Genomic DNA, 22,733 nt, shown 5'->3' with positions numbered 1-22,733 from the left:
TGGGTCTGAATCAACATCCCTCAGCCTTTGGAGGTGCTCAGAAGCCAAAGCAATATTCTGACCTGAATTTCGCAGCTAGCAATTATTTCTATCATGATCTGAGGTAGGTTGGTGGATCCAAACATTCCTGATAGTTGGGCAAGAGCTCAGATCCATATTTTGTGGATTGGGACCATTTCTAGCAAAAACAATACATTGTTGGGTAGAATGCAGCCCGCATAGTTACAGAATGCTGCCACTGTTTTCTTTAATATGGCATTGCAGCCTGTGAAGACTACTAGTCCCAGGAGGTGATACTCCATCTTTGTTCTGTGAGATCTATAATCACTCTGTGTGCTGCATCTCTGTGAGCAGCTGGAATCTAACCCATTTTTATACGTTAGGCATAGCTGTCAGGTTCCTGGTAAGCTGCCAATATAGTCTCCAGGTGGACAAAGTTTGGACACCTCTGATCAGAGCTAATCCATGCATTTATCCAACACTTTATCATAGCATCTTAGAAATGAAGGACTGGAAGGGCCCATGAGAGGTCATCAAGTCCAGTCCCCTGTGCTGAGGCCGGATCAAGTAAAACTCTTAGACCAGCCCTGACAGGTGTTTGTCCAACCTGTTCTTAAAAACCTCCAATGATGGGGATTCCACAATCTCCCTTGGAACCCTGTTCCTGCACTTTACTCTTATAGTTAGAAAGTTTTCCTAATATCTGACTTAAATCTCCCTGGCTGCAGATTAAGCCCATTACATCTTGTTCTACTTTGAGTGGATATGGAGAACAATTGACCACCGTCCTCTTTATAACAGCCCTTAACATATTTGAACACTGTTATAAGGTCCCCACTCAGTCTTCTTTTCTCAAGACTAAACATACCCAGTTTTTTAACCTTTCCTCCCAGGTCAGGTTTTATAAACCTTTTATCAATGGCGTGCTGTTGCATTTTTAGTCAGACATGCAATTCTATACTTGCATGCAAAATAGCATCCTCCATGTGGTGTGACCTCGCATGTAGGATGCGTGTGAAGTCCTGCCGTTTGAAGGATACAAAATGGCATCCTCCATGTGCATTCAGGGGCCGGATGGAATCATTCACTGGGCTCAGCCAGTCCTGGGGTGTGCAATTCATGCTTTTGCATACAGAGACAGCACTCCATCGCCTTTTACCATTTTTGTCTCTCTCCTCTGGACTCTCTCCAATTTGTCCACATCTTTCCTAAAGTATGATGCCTAGACTTGGACACCATACTCCAGCTGAGGCCTCAACAGTGCCAAGAAGAGCAGGACACTAACGTCCCATGTCTTACATGTGATACTCCTGTTAAACACCCCAACATGATATTAGCTTTTTTTTTTGCAACTTCATCACACTGTTGACTCTTATTCAATTTGTAATCCACTATAGCCCACAGATCCTTTTCAGCAGTGCAACTATCTAGTCATATATTCCCCATTTTGTAGTTGTACATTTGATTTTTCCTTTCTAAGTGTAGCATTTGCAACTTTGTCTTTATTGATTTCAAACCAATTCTCTAATTTGTCAAGGCTGTCTTGAGTTCTAGTCCTGTCTTCCAAAGTGCTTGCAACCCCTCTAATCTTGGTGTCACCTGAAAATTTTATCAGCATACTCTCCAATCCTTTATTCAAGTCATTACTGAAAACATTGAATAGTATTGGAGCCAGGACTGACCCCTGCAGAAACCACTAGATTCAGATAACAAACCATCCCAGTTTGACCATTGACTACTTTTTGAGTATGGTCTTTCAACCAGTTGTGCACCCACTTTATAGTACTTTAATTTAGACCATATCTTCCTAGTTTGTTTATGACAATGTTTTTGACACAGTCCAACTGACCTTACTAAAATCAAGATATATCACATATACTGATTCCTTCTATCCACTAGGTCAATGATCCTGTCAAATTAGTTTGGTTTGGTATGGCTTGTTCTTGACAAATCCATGCTGTCCATTCCTTATAACCCTATTATCTTCTAGGTGCTTACAAATTGGTTGTTTAATAATTTGTTGGGTATCTTTCCAGGTATTGAGGTTAGGCTGGGTCCTCTTTGTTTCCCTCGTTTAAAGATAGGTACTATGGTTGCCCTTCTCCTGTCCTCTGGGACCTCACCATTCCTCCACAAGTTCTCTAAGATAATTGCCAACCATTCTAAGATTGCTGCAGCTAGATCTTTAAGTATCCTAGTATGAATTTCACCAGGCTCTGCCTCAGAACAAATGTATATATTCTTGATGTATAATGCAACACTTCCTCCTTTTTTCCCTGCCTGCTCTTCATGAATAAGCTGTACCCCTCTACTCCAATACTCCAGTTATGAGATTTATCCCACCAAGAGTCTGTGATGCCAGTTAAGCCATGATTTAGCTTATCTATTAATACCTCCAGTTCTTCCTCTTTCTTCCCCATACTCATGCATTTGTGCACAGACATCTAGAATATTGAGCAGATTCCCTCACTGATTTTCCTCTTTTCGCGTCTATGACCCCCTCTCCCCCAACATCGAGCCCTCTGTTAAGGTCACGTTTTTTTAATGCTTACCTGTGGGCTTTCATCACCTGCCCACTTTGAACCTAGTTTAAAGCCCTCTTCACTAGGTTGGCAAATTGGTGCATGAAGATGCTCTTCCCCTTCTTGGCCAAGTAGACCCCATCTCCTCCCACTAGCCCCCCCCTCCCTGGAACAGCAGGCCATCAGATGCTGGTGCCAGACAGGCAATATATCTCCTGGGACATCCTGTCAGGTACCTCCATCCCCCTCAGCAGGGAATCCCTGACCACCAGCACCCTATGCTGCCTCTTGGATGTTGCAGCTATAAGCCTTCCAGCCTTGGGGACAGGTGACTCCTCCTCCAGAGCCATTGGGTTCTGCTTCTTACCTCCTGTTGCCAATGCAGTATACCAGTTCTTCATCTCAATGGATGGGGGATCTGGATGGTGTGTGGAGCACTGGCTACTGCCCAAGGTGGCCAGCAGGTTAGATTTTTGTCTCATTACTCCCTCTAGACCCCACCCAGGTGTCTTCGTTTAAGGCCAAGGTTTAAAACAACATGGTTTTCTTGGAAGAAAAAAGCTTCATTTTCTATTTCTCAACAAATGATTTGTTCTCAGAAACATTAAGGCTAAGTTTGACACTTAAATCTTTAATGTATTCACAGGCCAGCTAGAAAGGGGCGGGGATTTAGGATTAGTAAAATTCACTGTTTGTGGTGGTTCAATCCGTGCCCTTTCCTTTTTGGGAGGCAGGAGGGCTAATAATGATGATGGTGTCAACCACCACCATTGACATCTGTTTCTTGAGTACCCCGGAGTACTAACCTAAGACCACAAGTATTGCAGTTTGAAGTTCTAACTACACCTCTACCCCAATATAACGCAACCCGACATAACATGAATTCAGATATAACACGGTAAAGCAGTGCTCTGGGGGCGGGGGCTGCGCACTCTGGCGGATCAAAGCAAGTTTGATATAACACGGTTTCACCTATAACACGGTAAGATTTTTTGGCTCCCGAGGGCAGCGTTATATCGGGGTAGAGGTGTATATTCAAATAATGGTCCCAATGATAGAAGGCTGGTGCTTCCTCAAACACACACTTGACAGCCATTGCATACATTTTTTAAAAATTTCTTCAAATGGAAACTTTTCAGAAAAGCTCAGGCTTTCCAAGGCAGCAGCAGCAGCTATCTTTTGAGATGGCAGCAATACAGATATAAGTGCTTCAGGATGCCTTTTAGAGCCCAAACCCATTGGCAGCAATGCTTTCTGAGGTGGCCTCTTTTTCTAATCCCACTAGCCAAGACCACTAACCTCAGAAACAGGATAGACCCTTAAACTGTAGTACCTATTCTCAGCAGCAGCAGCAGCAGGGCCCTGATTCCAGTAGTAACACTTGGCTATACTTGCAGCTGTGCAGCGCTGGGAGTTAAAGCTGTCTTCATACAGCTGTGTAGGGAAAGCGCTGGAGTGTGGCCACACTGACAGCTACCAGCGCTGCAGTGTGGCCACATTTGCAGCATTTGCAGTGGTGTTGGGAGTGGTGCATTATGGGCAGCTATCCCAGCATTCAAGTGGCTGCAACGTGCTTTTCAAAAGAGGGGGGTGTGGTGGAATGTGACAGGGAGCGTGGGGGAGAAAGAGAGAGTGGATTTTTGGAGCCGACACTGTCAGCTCTCTGCCTTGCAAATTCTGACCACTTCCCCGACCCCTCATTCATCAAATGCAAATAGCCTTCAGACCAGATAAGCAGCTGCTCCGACAGACTCCCTTCCTCCCCTCGCCACCCCCCCCCCCCCCCGCCGTGCTGTTTCTCTCCTCAAGCAAACTCTAGCTGTGGACATTCATCCCCCTGCCTGCCTCATTCACAGCAAACAGGAGCTGTGTTTGTTTTTTAGATAAGCAGCTCTGGGAGTCCCGCGTTCACAACAAAACAAAGAGAGGCATCGTAACAAAACAAAGAGAGTTCTTTAGTTAAAAGCGTTATGGGAAAATTCCGGAGGTCAGTTACAGCGTAGTAAGATTAATCACTGTTTACACTGGCACTCCAGTGCTGCAGCACCAGCACTGCAGTCGTTATTCCCCAGGCAGAGGCGGAATACAGCCAGCGCTGTAACCCGGGAGATACAGCGCTATATGTGCCTTGCAAGTGTGGGCAGTGAGTGAGTTGCAGCGCTGTAAAGCCACCACCAGCGCTGCAACTCTCCAGTGTAGCCAAGCCCACAGATTATATGAAACCACACCCAGAGCCCAAGAGAGAGAGAGAGGGACCGTAGAGATTTTAAAGAGTTGTCTCAAGCTTGACTACAGAAGCAGCACTGGATCTTTTTCAAGGTGACTCAGGGGCCCCAGCAGCAACATAAGAGACAGGCAAGGAGGAAGCATCATATTCCATGAAAGGAAGCAAATCAGTGGCCTGTGAGCCTCTCTCTGTTTTCCTTACATATGCACATAGGTGCTGACAAAGTGGAAACCCAGTCAATTGTCTTTCCTGGCTCTTTTGGCAATATGTGCAGAAGAAAGCTCAAGTTGCTCACTCCAAGGAAGCTCTTGTGTTACTATGTACGTTTTGCATGAATTAAGTGTGATATTGCCCTCTTAATCTCTGTTGGGTTAAAATATAGTATCAATGTCAGCATAATGTTCAGTCAGTTACGGACTAGCCTATGATTCTTCTCTGTCCGTTTAAATTGTATCATGCGGTGTGTACTTGTAGAGAAAATACCACTAGACTTCATGGCATTTCTAGCCATCTGCTTTTGTAAATATCAGAGTTGTGTGTACAACTACAGCAGGGGTGGCCAACCTGTGGCTCTTCAGAAGTCAATATGCGACTCCTTGTAAAGGCACCGACTCTGGGGCTGGAGCTACAGGTGCCAACTTTCCAATGTGCTCGGGGGGTGCTCACTGCTCAACCCCTGGCTCTGCCACAGGCCCTGCCCCGATTCCATCCCTTCCCACCCCCTCCCCTGAGCCAGCCGTGCCCTCGCTCCTCCCCCCACCCCAAATCCTCCTGCACATCATGAAACAGCTGATCAGGAGGTGCAGGGAGAGAGGGGGCTGCCGGTGAGTGGGAGGCACTGGAAGCAGGGGGAGCTGATGTGGGGAGGGGGCGGCTGCTGACTTATTACTGGCTCTTTGGCAATGTACATTGGAAAATTCTGGCTCTTTCTCAGGTTGGCCACCCCTGAACTACAGTAATAGCACATGCAAACTAGGTACACAATTGCACCTGCCTTTTTGAAAATCTAGCTTTAAATGTTTCATGACACTTTCTGTGATAGCGAGAGGGTTAGCATGTTATTCAGGTCATAGTCCAGTGAGGGTAATTCTCTTTGCCTACCTGAAACTACAAGGGGAATGTTATTGCATTTACCATCTTCATTTCATGTCAGGAAGTATTGACCGATATACCCCCTCCACCGTTCCCTCCCATTAATAGCTTCAGTCCAATGGTGGATGAAGATGCTATATAAATGTAATATATTCAATATCAGCTTTCAAACTGTTATTATTTGTATCTGGTGGAGGCCACAATGTATGAGATGCTTTCCAAACACAGACAAAGGCACCTTATCTGCCCCAAAGAGCAAAAATGACAAAACAAGAGAAGTTGGCCCAAAGATATGATGTCACCCATCTTGTCTTTCAGAACTAAGAGACATGAAAATTAGAAGAAGGGAGATCAACAAACAAGTAAAGTGCCAGCCAGCGTTGGCTACATTATGATAATAGTGAGCAGGATAATAGTGAGCAGAAGGATGGGCCAGTGGTTAAGGCACTAACCCTAGGACTTGGGAGACCAATTCACCACTGATTTCTTGTGTAACCTTCTGTAAGTCAGTTAGGCCCAGATTTTTAAAGATAGTGGGATATAGGCTCCCAAGTACCTAAATCCCTTTTAAAAAATGAGGGTTAGGTGCCTAAATCACTGAGACTGCAACTCTGAGCACAGCAACACCTAAATATCTTTAAAAACCTGTGCCTAAGTGACATGCTGAAGGGTACAAAGGCCTCTTTGTGCCCCCTTCTTCACCTGTATAGTGGGAATAACAGCACTTTCCCCTACCTCACTGGACACATTAAAGGATGTGAGTTGATCAAATGCTATAGTAATGAGAGTCCTCTAGATACCTAGATAATACAACACATGCTTAAGAAATAAAACATATAGTACAGGTATACAGAACCCCCAATGACAGCCATGTCCCAGGCATCACGACAGAGGTGAGTTTTGAGGCAGGAGTGGGTAGCAGCTTTGTGGACTAGCTCGGGAAGGATGTCCTGTGAATTGAGGCAAATATGGAGCTGGTTGGTGGAGAAGCTGACTAAGGGGGTCTGGAGGCTGGTTGCATGGGTAGTGTGGTCTGTGGGAAGTGCATAAAGGGAGCTGGATGGTTGGCTTTGTAAGATTATTTTTCCCCATGAGCAAGGGATGAGCAGAATAGAGGCCTTCTGAAGATGGACACAACATTTCTCTTTCCTAAAGACATCCTAGTCCAGAGAGGCCAGTCCTTGTTTGCTGGATAGGTCAAATCCAAAACCTGCCCACTGTCCTACACTGCACTTAGTGAAAATCCACAGATTGAAATGGAAGGAGTGAGAACTGCATGAAGCAGTGGCTGGGGGCAGAGCAGAGGGTGGCTGGGATGCAGCAGACCCTCCAGAGCACATAAAATAAGTGCAACCACATGAACAATCCCAGGAGTGGGGCCAAAGGATCCAAGAGGAAGAATTTTATTCAGCATAGAAAAAAATACTAGCCGGGGGAAAGAGGCTGGCTGAACAAGGCTCCCTAGGCTGTTTGCTGCTTTCAGCAGATTTCTGGCCATACCCCTAGGGTCCATACTATCCACTCCTTTAAAAAGAACCACCTTCTGTTTGCCATATAAGCCCTGTAGTAAGTATAAGGCCCCTTAAAAACATTATTTTGTATCGCTTGTGTCTGTTCTTTTTACTTTCACTTTTCATTTCCTCCTCTCTATTTTCCCCTTCTGCTACATCTCTCCTTATCTCTTCCACCATATTTGTAAAGTCTAGTTTGCTGTCCTGTGCAAATACTCGGTCCCTTTCCTTCCTTCTCTTCTTTTCCGGTGTGTCTCCCTGCCGCCTTCTCCCTTTCCCTCCTCTGTTCCTCCTTTCTTCGCTCTGTGGATTCCCCATCCCCAGTCTCTCTGGATGGGTTCATCTCCTTCCAGCCTCTCTCACATACTCTCCTACTACCCTTCTCCAAACCACTTTTGCTCATGCACACACCCGCTTGATTCACCCCCCTCCGACACCTCCAAATCATCTCTCCCTCCTACACACCCAGGCACATGCAAAATTCCTTATCAAGGGCTCCCACCCTGAACTAAAAACCCACCATCGCAGCTAAAGGCTCTCCCCACAACACATGCATCCTCCCCCCACCCCCGCTCGCATGCACATACATGTAGGCTCCTCTCTGCACTCCCCAAAATATGTAGCCCCCACCCCGCTTTCAGATGCGGCCTCCCCTCTCTCCAGCTCCCCAGGGTTCTCTCATCTCTTGCTCCTGACCCAGTTCCCTCTCTGTCCCCCCTCATCCTTCCCTGCTACAAACTCCCCCAGTCCCCGGGTTGATAGTCCTGCGAATTACAGGGCAGTTCCCCCCGTCCCCCTTTGGCTGGTTGCAGGAGGGGGCTCCTCCTCCCTCAGGCAGGACCCGCCTCCGAGCTGCAGGTGGCTGCTGAGAACAGGAAGTTGCCACTGTTCATCTTGTTAATTTCACACTCTTGTCACTGAGCTGCTGTGTGACGGGGCTAGGAGCGGGGAATCTCAGCCTGGGATCACTCACCCATCACACAGCCAGCTGGGGTCTCCTCACCTCGCCATCCCATTCCGGATTATTTATACAGACCAGAGCGGACCTTGCTTTAAAAGTGCAGCTGCCTGAGCTGAGAGGTGATAACAGGAGCTCGGGAGATTTTTTTTTGTCTTTTTAAACTCCCGTTTCCTCTTATACTTCGAAGGATCTTGAGGTTTTTTTGGTGGGCGTGAAATTTACAGCTTTTCAGCCAGGGAGGTGTCCGTTTTTGCCCCCATCTCCTCTCCCTGTTAATAAAAGCAGGACTTGGCCAGGCGACACAGATGACTTCCACCCATAAGGATCCGGAGTTTGACTTACAGCAGGGGGACCATGACCCAGATCGAAACGTCAGCCCGCAAGAGGAGTTCGACTTCTCGATATTATTCGATTATGATTATGATTACTTGAAGTGTACAGAAGGTTTGTGGCGACGATCAATTAAAAAAACAACAACCCAGCTTAAACCCCCGTGCCCCTGGATATGTGATAAATGGCTTCAGTGTACCGAGAGTGTCTGGAATATGTAGGGATTTGTGCCAGGGATGAGGCTGGTCCTTCTAGAACTTGGGCAGAAGGAACCGTAGTTCAGGGGAGGGGTTGGCTGTGCTCTCCGGAGAGCTCAAGTTGTTTTCTCCAGTTAACCCTAAGAGGGCGGTAGGGAAATGCTGCAGTTTCTGGTGAGGTTACAATATCCGTTGTGGACAATCTATTTTGAGCTTCTTTGTATTAGCAAAAGGAAAGGAAGCTAAAGAAAACTTCACCTGCTCTTCATCGTGCAGTAGCCACAGTGTATCTATCCCCTTAGAACTATTTGCTTTGGTTGTAATGGGATGAATGACTAGAGAGCTGGCAGATGAATTTAATCACAATGGCAAAACACAACCAGTGAACACATGCGATATACTGCCTTGTGTTTGCCTCTTGCTCAAAGTTGCATAACATTTACAATTTGGTTTAAAAAAACTGGGGAATGCAGAAGAGAGAGAAACATGATTTAAACTATGTCAGATCATTTGAATTTGTTGTTTTTAAACCGTTGCACTTCCTCACTGTGGCTCCCATCCTGCAAAGACTTACCCACCTGCTGAACTTTACTTGCATGAGTTGTTCACAGTTGTAATGTTAGACGTGTGCATAAATCTGCAGGAGCGAGGCCTAATTTTATATTTTACTGGAGCAACTAATAGTGAGCAAAATGGTTATTTTACAAGTTAGTTTTAGGGGAAATGTGCGGTTGCTTTAACATTATTTTAGTGTTCAGATTCTTTATAAGATGGTAGCAACCAACCACTAAGGCAAGGTAGATTGGCTACATCTAGTGACTTGAATGACTGGAGGCGCTCGCCTGCCCTTTCTAAAATACTTTGCACATCAGTGTCAATAGTGCACATTTGTGTAATGGAATTGACTGTAGTTGAGGCTGCCGTACTCTGCTTCCTATGACTAGCATCATCTTGGCAGAGGATATCTTGAAAGTTGAATTTAAAATGGGAGTCCTGTGTGCTACCTGACATCATAAATGATTGGGGTAAAGGACTATATGGATTTAAAATTTTGAGGGAAAAAAATTGGCTGCAGCCTGAACCAAAACCCAAGATCATTCCTGAATTTTGAGGAATTTTCTAGTTCCCAACTTTACAATTTGAGTCCTTCCAGAAAAAGGGGGGGGGCATTTTTTATCCTGCTAAGCCCACATAAGCCTGAATTGCTGTAAAGGTTGATATGTGAATATATGCCTTTCCATTCCCCACCACCCAAAGTTACATGTTAAGCCAATGATTCTCAACCGGGGATACACATATCCCTGGGGGTATACAAAGGTCTTCCAGGGAGTACATCAATTCATCTAGATATTTGCCTAGTTTTGCAACAGGCTACATAAAATGCACTAGCAAAGTCAGTACAAACTAAAATGTCATACAGACAATGACTTGTTTCTACTGCTCTATGTACTTACATTTCAGTGTATAGTATAATATTTATGTTTCCACTGATTTATTTTATAATATGGTAGCAATGAGAAAGTCAGCAAATTTTCAGTCATAGTGTGCTGTGACACTACTGTATTTTTATGTCTGATTTTGTAAGCAAGTAGTTTTTAAGTGAGGGGAAACTTGGGGGTACGCAGGACAAATCAGACTCCTGAAAGGGGGATGGATAGTAGTTTAGAAAGGTTGAGAGCTGCTGTGTTAAGCTGTCCAGGCCTAATGAAATTAAGCATGCTTGATTTCTTACTATTTGTTAGCTAAGTGATATAAAATACACAGCGTTCCTGTCCCCTAAAATTTCCAGTCTAAGCTATATAGCAATAGTTGATAGGACACAGAGAAGGGACTAACTAGGATTTAGTTTTTGAGATGGAATCACTTTTTGTGGACACTGCAAAAGAAGTCAGTTTTCTAGGAAGGATCTGAATGAAGAGAATGTAATGGCTTGGCACGCTGGAACTGGAAGATTGTTCAGTGCATAGGGGGCAGTCTGGCAGAAGGAGATAAAGTAGGTATCAAGTATGGCACGATTAGCACAGTAGATTCTTCTTATTGCTGCATTCCTAGGCACAAGCAGTGTAATAGAAGCAGGATGGTTAATATAATCTAAAGTTTATCGTAAATCCACATTATCTCTTAGGTTTAATACAATTTCAAAGTTGCTAAAGTAAACCAGTGACTGTTAAGGGCAATTATTTGAATGAAAAACATATTTCAGTGAAGTCTTCAGATTCTTTTTTCATTCATCTCTTTAGTGTAGAGGCTAGTGCTGAGTAGTCTATAGTAGGAAACTCCACAGGATATCGTAGTGTGTAGGAGGGTGCAGAAAGGTTCAGCTTCTCAACCACGCTAATGGTGAGCAGTGTACACTTGTTGAGAGATGTAACTTCCTTCTAAAGCCTGCTTTCCCCATATTTGAATGGCTAGAAACCATAATTACCATGAATTTTGTTTGTTCCCAAGATGGAAATAATTAGCATAAGAAAGCGCACAACAAAATACTAGCATTATAATCTGGACAACATTCCCTGTCTTTGAAAAGACCCTATTCAGAATCTGTAAGCAATTTGTGTACATCAGCAACCTTCAATGTACTAATGTTTACAACAGAAAACAGAAAATTTAAAATTTAAAGAAAAAGCTTTAATCCATATGTCAAGCTGGTTGTAGTTGATGATTGGTTTTGAGAGATTTTGGCCACATCTCAGCAGGAACAAGGTAAACAGGTCCTTTTCAGTTTTAGATTCAAAACACAACCTAAGCCATAGGAGTGTCTTCGGATTCTAGGTTTTGAATCCAGTTCATACATTCAGAGACATTTGGCTATGAGACTCTGGTTTTGCCTTATGGACTAGGATGCTCAGCCCACCTCTCCTGGCCAACCCTATAATAAGAAGTCACTGTAAACACAGTAAAGAGGATCCATTTTTTGGCAAGGAAACAAATATCAATTTCAGGCTTCAGGATTGGAGCCTGGGGGAAATTTGTTTTAGACAAATGAAAAAAAAATACTGTAACTTGACAGTGTCCATTTAAGCTTATGTCTTAAAACTAGTATCTATATTACAATCAGTTGCCATGGAAAAGACAGCAACATCCTTACTGAAAGCAGCTGGCCGTCTCCAGTGCTTATGTGTGCCTGAGACAACAGGAACATGGGCTGCTATAAAAACAACAGAGAGAAAAAAAGGGCAAATAAAAATCCAACAGTCAATATTATTAATATTGGATTTTCATCTCTAAGCCAAGCATTTACATAGGCAGGAGTGTAGGGAAAAGGTGCCACTTTCCACTTTGCCTTTCACTTTTAACTTTGATCTCAAGGTTTTCATTAGCTATCTTCTTCTGAGGGTATTAAAACTAGAAATGCCAGCTAGTAACTGGCTGAACTGAGAGGTTTGCTTAGATAAACAGACTTCTGGAATTCTGAAAAGAGGGTGTGTTGTACTGTAGGGATGAGCATTAAGTTTTCCCATGGTAACTAAAGGTGTTTGCAGTTTTTTTAATTCTCTTGAAGATGCACCTGACCAGGGCTTTGAAAACTTCTTAGTGCTGCTGTCTTGATTTTATCTAATTTTAAAACCTGAGAGAGACATCCTCTCCTGTTGCTCAGAGAATGTCTTCTTGAAAACCCATCTGCTGAATTTCTTCCAGTTGAAGATCACCCTTCCTCATTTTTGGCTGAGAAAAGAACTTTGTGTCTGAGCAGGTTACACCAACCATTCTGTACGGTTTCGTACATCTTAATAGATGTTTCAGAGTACTGGCCACTGTGGGATATAAAATGCTGGACTAGATAGACCACTGATCTGATCCAGGATGACAATCCCTACGTTCCTGTGTTTTGGAATGAGATGTGGTCTCTGTTTGCTATCAATCAGTTGGTGACTAGTTAAGATCCATTAATACTGAGGATTCAGAATGGGGCACCATTCTTTGTAGAGTCATTTGAGACCCATAAAAATGTCTCTATAAAATGATCGAGGACTAATTTTTCCCTAAGATACAAGCAAGTGCCACTAACAACAATGAAAGGTTGTGTGCGTATCTGAAGGCAGCAGTTGTCTCTGGGCACAATTTTTTGCTAACATCTTCAACCCAATGTAGTTGTAATATTTTACACAGATTTAAAGGGACAATGCCAATGTTGATAAGTCAAATTTGGGACCTGGCTTCTTTTGTTTTCAATCTCCATGTAATTTCCTCATCTCCTCCCTTTATACTGCTTTTATTAAAAGAAAAAATATCAACACCCCAGTCCTGGTAAATAGCCCTAAAATAAACAAACCAATATGCACAGCCCAGTGTTTATCAGCAGCCCTGCAATAAAGAATCCAATGCGCACATTAGAGAGAAACGTATTTCACTTATGAAACCAACTTTCACTCTACACTTCCAAGTAGTTAGTGTAAATAACAGAAGAAAGGGCTTTTTCAAATACATGAAAAATATCTTTACTGTGACCTTTCAATTACGTAGTTTATGTAATTTAACATTCTATGGGCTTGATTCTCCTTTCACCCTGGTGCAAATAAGACATAGCTCCATTAAAATCAAGGGAGTTGCACTGTTGGAAAACTGGTGTGAGATCCAAATCAGGCCCATTACTTTGAATTCTCTTGATTCTTGCATCCTGGATGGTGCTATCTTTAGCTTTTCTTAGATGATTTTACACAAATCCAGCATGGTTATGCTGTTGTGCTGATGATCCATTACTCTCTAAATTCATACTAATTGGCCAGATCACATTTGGCAGTCTAAGCAGCTTTGTAGTTGCAAGTAATACAAAATATGAGAAACTTTCATGCTGGGGAAATCTTGAATATATAGGAGCCTGAGGCAGCTTTCCTTCCTTATGCACTTCAACTGCCTGTCAAAGTCAGGAGAGTTTGAATACAGAGTTTTGTCCTTAAACTTAGTCCACTTGCCATACTTCTGTGTGGCTTAACTTTATGTGTTCTTAAAAATAAACTCGACTGACAATTCTTCTTCATGGAAGCTAGCGTGTGTGTGTAGGGGGCAAGGAGTCTCCAACCACCAGGTGGTTGTATGAGCTTTCTGATGCATTTGGAAGTACGTTGAATATATCTATATCTTATTATTTATATTATGGTAGCACCTAGGAGCGCCAATCAGGATTCCATTGTGACAGGCACTGTGGAGCCAAGCACCAGAGAAGACAGCCCTTATGCAGAGAGCTTACAGTCCAGGTTTTAGGATGCCATACATGGGTGAAACAGACAAAGCCTTAAAGCTGTGGGGTTTGACTAGAGAGACAGAAGTGTGGCTGCCTATCTGAATCTAGGGAGGGTCCCACAAGAAGACTCAAAACCCTACCACCCAAAAAATCCCCCCAAACCTTTCCCAACAGGCTTATTGTATGTGTCATTATCTGCTTGCAAGGATGGAGACTCTGACCCCCTTCGCTGCTTTCAGGAGGAAAGCGGTAGGGCCATTCCCCCTAACATCTTCAATGTGGGGAGCAGTGGTATGAGGCTTCTCCCTGCCTCTTTCTCTCATCTCAAGGAGCTCCTGTTTTTCTCCGACCTGAGGTCCTGCCATTTTGTCCCCCCTGCTCCATTTCAGTTTTTTTTCTTGTCCACCCAGCACCACTGATGCATCTTTGTCCCCACAGCACAACTAATTACACCCCCCTCTGCACTGCACAAGCCCCTATAGTGAAGCTGTAAACAGGGAGAATTTCTGCCCTCCGCCTCCTAGGCTTGCTGGCCCAGCTATGCATTTGCTATGGTTCTGTCAACACCTGGAGGGGAGGGGGCCAGGGTAGTGCAGCCACTGTTTGGGGCCATCTGGCTGAATCCCCCCCAGGCACTCTCAGTGTTTGGGCTGCTCTGCACTTTTGCTGGTGCCTGTGAATGCAAAGGGAAAGCAGCCTGGCAGAGCACTCAAGTGGCCTGCCCTGCCTGTGGAGAAACAACCTTATTTCCCCTCTCAAAGGCAGGAGGCTGACATTGTTTACAAAAATAAACTCCTGTGGTGCTCAAGCGGGGGGAGCTGGGATGTTGGCTGGGCTTATTCCTTCCTGGAACAGAGTCCAAAACCCAGCAACTGTGCTAGCCAGACAGGGACTATTGGCAACTATGTGTCTGCTAATTAAGGGCCCCATCCTGCTTCCACTGAAGTTAAAGGCAATCCCCCCTCGCCCCCCGCCATTTCAATAGGAACCAAATTGGGCCCTAAATGAAAGTGGTTTAAATTTAAAGCAGGAATTGCTGCTTCACACCAACCTTCTCTTTTTTCCTGCAGCAAAGTCACAATGCTGTATTTGTAACATCACAATCATTTCTATGGCGACAGACTGTGATGTCACAAACACATGGGTTATAGCCATACCACCTCAGACAGTGATTTCATTGCATCTCCTAAGCTCAGCAGAGTTGGGATTTGGATGGGAGAACTCCAAGAAAAACCTAGGTACTGCAGGAAGTTATGTTGATTCAGTGAGTGGCAGCCTTCTCCCTGAGGCAGAACTGAGCCAATATACCAGGCTGGTTCTAGGGAGTTTGCTGTGCTGCTGGAGGTGATCTCTTTTTCATGAGAGGTAATACTGAGGCCTTAGCCATTTTTTTTTGGTCAGTGAAGATCCTCGGGCATTATTTTTTTCAAGGTGATGTTCAGAGATGTTCTGCTTAGTGCCTTGATCAGATTCCAGTGATGCTGCCTGCTATATCGATAACTGATGGAGGTTAAATTACAGATGGTTTTAATTTTCATCGTGTGTAGTGTTGCTGGCACAGAATTCCTGCCATGTTTTCGTGGTGGGTGAGCGATCTCAGCATATACAGTCTGTAAAGATCTTCGGAATGTCTGAGGATGAAAAGTGCTATATGAATCTAGGTTCATGTTGTTGCTGTGAATAACAGCAGGAATGTGAATTCCCCTGCTTGACCCTGTAGTGAAAGTGGCTGCTAAGGGTGAAAGTGACTGTTGAAGTATTTTAATAATAAGCAAAGTGATCTTAGAATGATGCTCACCACAATAATTTTATTGTATTAATATTTCTTCAACCTTTATTCATGTGTGAATTAAAATTTGTCTTTATTAGATCTCTGCAGCTCAGTTTAAAAACTGAAGGGGTGAGGTCTGTTAGCAGCAGCATCTTTGAAAATTCCATATATAGGACAATTTTTTTACTTCCCTCGTGCCCTCCAGGCACATACACACACTCCTGAAAAACTGCACCACTTAACAAATGTAGCTAAGGATCTGGGGCCAGGAATTGTAACACTTCCACATTGTGCTATCTCATCATCTGTCTGTCTATGTGCCCATATCACATTGCTATGTATGGTAGGGGCCATAGTTGATCTGGGAACTGAAACATGTAATCATTTTACTGTTCCTTGGTGTGAAATTGGTCAGCCTAGAGAACTGTTCCATGATTACTGAGACAATGTCGACAGTTCCTATAGTGTTTAGATAAGGTCCTGCTCTAGTTGGGGGGCAGATTTTGCTCTCACTTACACAATGTAAATCAGGAGTAATTCCACTGAAATCAAAGGAAGGGACATTTTGTATGAATGAGAAGGGGCATGTTGCCTTGTACAGTAGTGGTGTGGGATGAGTTCCTCTTGTATGAAATGATGTGTAGGATCAGTCTCTGGGGTTAGGTGCCGCAGAACTTGCGTGATCTGGATACCAAAGATTTGAAATTTGAAATCAACAATGCCCAAATGTATCTGGCTCAAGATTTAGTTACTTCTAATTTGTTATCCCTATAAGCAGCCATTTGCTGCGATGAAATAAGGCAACTGCTAACAGGAGCCTGAAGAAATCTGCAAGTGGGACTCTCAGAGCCTTCTGTGGCTCTGTCAAATAAACATTTGGCAGGCGTTTTTGAGGCATAAAAGATAAGGGGAATTTCTGTTTAAATGCAGCATCCCAGAGGCTGTGCAAAATGTGCAGAACAAAAAAGCAGAACTAGTCAAAATTAGTGGTTTTTGGTATTTTGGGGGGTTTTTGAGTGGGGGTCATGTTTTGTAGCAAACTAGAAAGACTCATTTTACCAAGAACTCAGAGCATTTTATATATTTTTTTTCACTTGGAAAGTGATCTGGGAAAGCGGGGGAATAATGAGTTTACCTTTATAAGTAAAGATGGATTTGAAACGGGGAAGCCAACTTTTGGATTCCTGCATGCTTTCAATGCAAAACTGGCCTTGTATCAGGAAAAAAGAAATACTAAAGGATGTGAAAAAATTCCCTTGAAATAAAATGTAACTGTGTGTGTGAGAGCGTGAGCAAACATTTCATGGAAAAACATACACTACTTTTGTAAGATGCACAATTGGCACCTCCCGCATTACATATGTAATACTGGTCTCTTGCGTGGAGTGCTGTTTGGGAATGACTAGGAGAATAAGGTGGAACAGTTAGTTAGATATTTTAATGATGGGCTGTTCGCCTGCAATACGTACAGCTGTATGCCCCAGGGTGAATTCAGAGAGTGAATTAATCCATAATTACAGTATAATTCTGACTACTGAATGCCAAATTAATCAAAATCTTCAAAACTATTCCATGCCTCTTATCATTTAGAGACAAATGTGGAAATTATTATTATATTTTCTATCATTTTGTTCAGTGGATAAATATCTTTCAGGTGTCACTTTAGTGAAACTATATCAGCACTGCAGCTAACATATGTGTGTGTTCGTTAAGTCCGGGGGTCGGGTGCTGCTCTCATTGGACACGACTCTGCTCTCACTAACAGATGCTATTCAGGAGTAATTCCACTGAAGCTGATGGCAGTGGACTAGTGAACCCCTGTGTGAAATCAGAATCAGGCCCATTGACATCAGTGGGAGTTTTGCTATTCAAAGGCAGTAGAAGGGGGACTGTGGCTTGCAGCCCCTGGGCATCCCACTCTATTTGAAAAAAATCTAGATTCTTAGATAATTATAGGCTTTGGCCTGCAACCCTACTTGCATAAGCAAAGATTCTAGGATTGAGCCTTGACGTCTTCTGCTGAACCGTGTACTCCTTATTCAGACCAAATGCTCTTTGACTTGAAATCAAGAAATAATTTGCCTGAATAAGAAATAGGGTGGCTTCCTTGTACATATTTAATTTTTAAATACCAACTGTACAGTATGTTTTCTGATTACTCGTGCTCACTTGTTTGAGACTTATTGCATGCTTTGTTGAGGAAATATGAAGCCAAATAAGCTGTCACACAGAATTATTGAGCGACACAAGGCTATGTGAGGCAATATCTTTTATTGGACCTTCCACTGGTAGAGGGGACAAGCTTTTGAGCTCCACAGAGCTCTTCTTTTGGCCTGGAAAAGGTAAGCAGAGTGTCACAGCTAAATACAAGGTGGGGCCGATTGTTAAGCATATGGTTGCAATAAACACTGAAAATGAAGTGGGCAATTAACACTTCTGCAGTCACAGGACAAAAGAGGCTTAGTAGGTTACAAATTGTTGTGATGAGCCATAAAGCCAGTGTCTCTGTTGAGACCATGATTTTTAGTGTCTGGTTAGCTATGGATTGATAGATCAGTCCTCAAGGTACAGGTGTTGACACTGTAACACTTTGGCTACATTTTCCGGGCCTGAAGCAGAGCTCTGCGGAGCTCGAAAGCTTGTATCTTCCACCAGTAAGATATCAGCTCACCCACCTTGTCTCTCTTATGTCCTGGGACCAACAAGGCTACAACAACACTGTGAAAACAGAATTAATTGGTAATTTATATATTTGTGTTGGACTTTGTTTTCATGAAGCATATTTGACCTGGACTTTGCTATATGAGAAAATGGAAAAACACTTTTTTGTCTTTTAGTTTTATTCAGTCCCTTTGGGATCTGGTTTTGTGACATGTTAGGTCTCAGTCCAGTTCCTGACAGGTAAAAATATACAAAAATCACATCACCACAATTGGCATTTGTACCCTGTTGGCAGCGTCAGCAGAGAGGCCAAAGATTAAACAGGCATGGAAACTGAACTACCGTCTCACCCCCGCAGGTGACCCCATGTCAGGGTTCAGGTAACAGTAGATTGGCAGGACAGTGTGGAGAAGTTTGCAGTGTCACTGTCCATCCTGTGCCTGTTCTGAGGATTTAAGCTTCCTGAGTTGTTAATCCAGTACCTTTCACGTGCACTAACTGCAGTACAAAATAGTAAAAAACAACAACCTACTATTCACCTAATACCAGATCACATCCATTTTATCAATATGCATGATTGCTCAGCTTCTGTAGTTATATCTATAGTCTTAAAGAGACCCTTCTTTTTCCAGAAGAATCGACTCCTTCACATAAAACCAACAGCCCACCCACTGGAGTTACATACCCTCATGATGATGTCTTGGACTATGGCCTCAAGCCATACAGCCCCTTGGCTTTTCCTAGTCTTTCTGCAGATCACATGGGCAGATATGGACAGCCAGATAGCATAGGGTCAAAATGCAACTTGGACCCTGTAAAGCCTGGGGCCTCTGCTTTGAGCCCTAGGATTGAGATCACTCTATCCAATGAACTGACTAATTCAAGGGTTCCCTTGCACAGCAGAGACACAGATCTTTTGGTAGAACATCAGTCCAACTCAGCCACCGCTAGCCCAAGGTTTACACTGCCTGTCCCTGGCCATGAGGGCTACAGAGAACCGCTGTGTTTGAGCCCAGCTAGTAGCGGCTCATCTGCAAGTTTCATTTCAGAGACAAATTTCTCTCCTTACACATCACCATGTGTTTCACCAAATAATGGCCCTAGTGATGACCTTTGTCCACAGTTTCAAAACATCCATACTCATTATTCCCCTAGAACCTCGCCAATAATGTCACCACGAACAAGCATCACGGAGGATACCTGCTTGGGACCACATTCACCATCACCCCGTCCCAACTCAAGGTCGTCATCGCCAGGTGCAAAACGGAGGTACTCTTGCACTGAGCTCTGCAACACTCAGCCGCCTTCCACTTCTCCACGACAGTCAAGGACCCCTTCGCCACAAGCCTCTCCTCACATCCCTTTGAGAGAAGACAGCTCTTTGCTCACTTACACACAGTTGCCCAGCTCTTCTAGTCTCATGGATGCTATGAACAACCTTAGCACGGATCCTCCCTGTGGTGTTCCCATGAAAATTTGGAAAACCAGCCCTGATCCCCCATCAGTGCCTTCCCACAAAAACAGCATTCCATGTCACGTCTTTCAGACCGTTGATTACCTTGGGCCTTGTGATCAGGAAGACAGGAGAAACTCAGCACCTGAATCCATTTTGTTAGTACCTCCGTCTTGGCCAAAGCAGCTGGTGCCTGCAATACCCATCTGCAGGTATGTTGTACTTTTCACATTTTTGTATTTTCACTTGCTAGGTTTATTCCTTGACTCTCATCAAACTCTTCACAGATACGCCGCATTGCTGTAAAGAGTCATATAAACAGATCAGCTTTACCAGTGGAAGCACTGAATGTAATTTATTTAGCTCCACTGGCATGCTTCAAAGACGAATAGTGTTTCCCTCCCAAGAAGCTTAAAGTATAAGGCCTCCAATCCTGCAGTATGATTCACCGGTGTTGGTCCTTGTGTGAAGTTCCTTTGCTTCAGATCATGCTGTAGGATTGGTGCCTCAATATGCGGTGATGTATTTGGAAATTATGGATTCAATCCTTTGTGGTACCGAATGCTCTCAAGTCTCACTGATGTGATTCCAGTGGGAACTGAAGCTACTCAGCAGCCCACAGACTTGGACCCTGTGTGATTTAACATATTGTCCTCTAGTAACCACAAATCTAATGCAAAAATATATAGGACATTAAATTCTATGGGTTGTCTGATCAGAGGAAGTTTATCTCAATGAGGTAATAGTTGGTTAAGATCCATTCCCAGCACTGAACATATTTTCTCTTACTGTAATGTTATAATATAAGATTTTCCTGTATGTTAATAACAGGGAAATGTAATATCTGGTAAGAAACATTAGCATTTTATTAGTGTTTTTTGTGCATTATTATCTTTATTTTCATGTATATTATACATCACTTTGTTCTTTTTATATAATCAAAACTAAAAAAAACAGTTTACAAAACTAAGGGTACGTCTACACTACCCGCTGGATCGACGGGTAGCGATCGATCTATCGGGGATCGATTTATCTCATGTAGTGTAGATGCAATAAATAGATCCCCAATTGCTCTCCCGTCGACTGCTGAACTCCAGCAGTGCGAGAGGCAGAAGCAAAGTCGATGGAGGAGCCGCCGCCATCGATCCAGCGCCACGAGGATGTGAAGTAAGTAACTTTAATTTGATCTAAGATATGTCGACTTCAGCTATGCTATTCTCATAGCTGAAATTGTGTATCTTAGATCGATTCTCCCCCCCCAGCTACTGTAGACCAGGCCAAGTAAATGGAGATTTATTAAGTCACAGTAAATTATTAAAATCTAAGGTGCATGGCAAAGATCAGCTATAAGTGCACACTCTCCATTAAACAGTTTTATTAAGAAGCTACCGTGTCTCTGCTTGGAGTGTGATTTACCGAAAGATTTGCTAATCCTAGATTTTGGTGGCATTTGTAATTAAGGGTACAAGGTAAAGTCACCATTGAAGTTAATGGCAAAATTCCCAGTGACTTCAGCTGGGCCAGGAGTTCACCCACAGCACCTTAGACCTAGGGAGAAGAAGTGATTACAAGTACTTTTATGAGTACTGTGATGGGGCAAAGCCAGATGGCTACAGTAAAGTAGTGAGGAACAGGTATGTTAGCCCCAGGCTAAACAAATCCCTGGTACCATGGTAACCAAATGGCAGTTGCTCCAGGTTAATCAAGACACCTGGGGCCAATTAAGATCTTTCTAGAAGGCAGTGGAGATAGCTACAATGATTGGGGCACCTGAAGCCAGTCAAGGCTGGCTGGAACTAGTTAAAAGCCTCCCAGTTAGTCAGTGAGATTTGCGTGTGAGGAGCTGGGAGCAAGAGGCACAAGGAGCTGAGAGTGAGAGGGTGTGCTGCTGGAGGATTGAGGAGTACAAGCATTATCAGACACAAGGAGGAAGGTCCTGTGGTGAGGATAAAGAAGGTGTTTGGAGGAGGTCATGGGGAAGTAGCCCAGGGAGTTGCAGCTGTTACAGGAGGCACTATAGACAGCTGCGATCCACAGGGCCCCTGGGCTGGAACCCGGAGTAGAGGGCAGGCCTGGATTCCCCCCAAACCTCCCAACTCCTGATCAGACACAGGAAGAGTTGACCCAGACTGTGGGTTCCACCAGAGGGGAAGATCACTGAGGTGAGCAAATCCGCCAATAAGCGCAGGACCCACCAAGGTAGAGGAGGAACTTTGTCAGCGTACCTACTGTGACTGGTGTCTAAAATGGATCACAGCTGAAAGTGCAACACTCAGGGCAGACTGCAAGAAACAGGGGAGACACACCCCAAAAATGGGTGGTTTATTCTATGATTAGATTTACCAGACCAATAACAAAATGAGCTTCCGTTAACAAGAAGCCAAAACCCTGTCCCCATTAGGCACTCGAGCCCCCAGTTCCCCATCCAGACAACTGCCTTTTTGATGAGAGGTTACTGAAAACCCAGTTCACCATACATGAGGTTCTACCATTCCCAAAGGATCAGACACTTACCCCCAGGCCAATAGATATTTCAGATCTAACCCAAATATCATGCTGTCAGCCAATTCTCAGTAAACTAACTAAAGATTTATTAATGATAAAAAAGAAGAGAGTTATTAAATGGTGAAAAGGCTCATATACATTACAAGTGATTGCACAGTCCTTAGATCAGAGCTGTAGCTGCAATAGTGAATCTGCTGGCGTGCACACAAGTCTCTCAGGAATCATCCCAAAAGGTTAGAACCCAAAGAGCAGCGTAGATATAGAGTCTGTGAGAGCCTTTCCATGTATTCCAAGTAACTACTTGGAGATCTCAGTGCCAGG

At 43.8% G+C, this 22,733-nt stretch overlaps 1 protein-coding gene across 6 annotated transcripts in view; it reads left to right on the top strand.

Moving 5' to 3' along the window:
* Positions 1-22,733, top strand: part of NFATC2 (nuclear factor of activated T cells 2) — a 131,473-nt gene that overhangs the window by 7,487 nt on the left and 101,253 nt on the right. For 4 of the 6 annotated variants that reach the window (XM_039498322.1, XM_039498321.1, XM_039498320.1 and 1 more), the window contains exons 1-2: positions 8,302-8,757; positions 19,087-20,119. In XM_039498322.1, coding sequence (XP_039354256.1) covers positions 8,619-8,757; positions 19,087-20,119 — 1,172 coding nt within the window. In that variant the 5' untranslated portion in view covers positions 8,302-8,618. Of the gene's footprint in view, positions 1-8,275; positions 8,758-19,086; positions 20,120-22,733 lie in introns of those variants that run through there. The other 2 variants (XM_039498324.1, XM_039498325.1) reach the window with 2 other exon arrangements.

This window comes from Mauremys reevesii, linkage group 13 (genome assembly GCF_016161935.1).
Source record: "Mauremys reevesii isolate NIE-2019 linkage group 13, ASM1616193v1, whole genome shotgun sequence".
NCBI classification, from domain to species: Eukaryota; Metazoa; Chordata; order Testudines; family Geoemydidae; genus Mauremys; species Mauremys reevesii.
The sequence above is the reverse complement of the archived record's forward strand: the minus strand, read 5'-3'. Positions and strand labels throughout refer to the sequence as shown.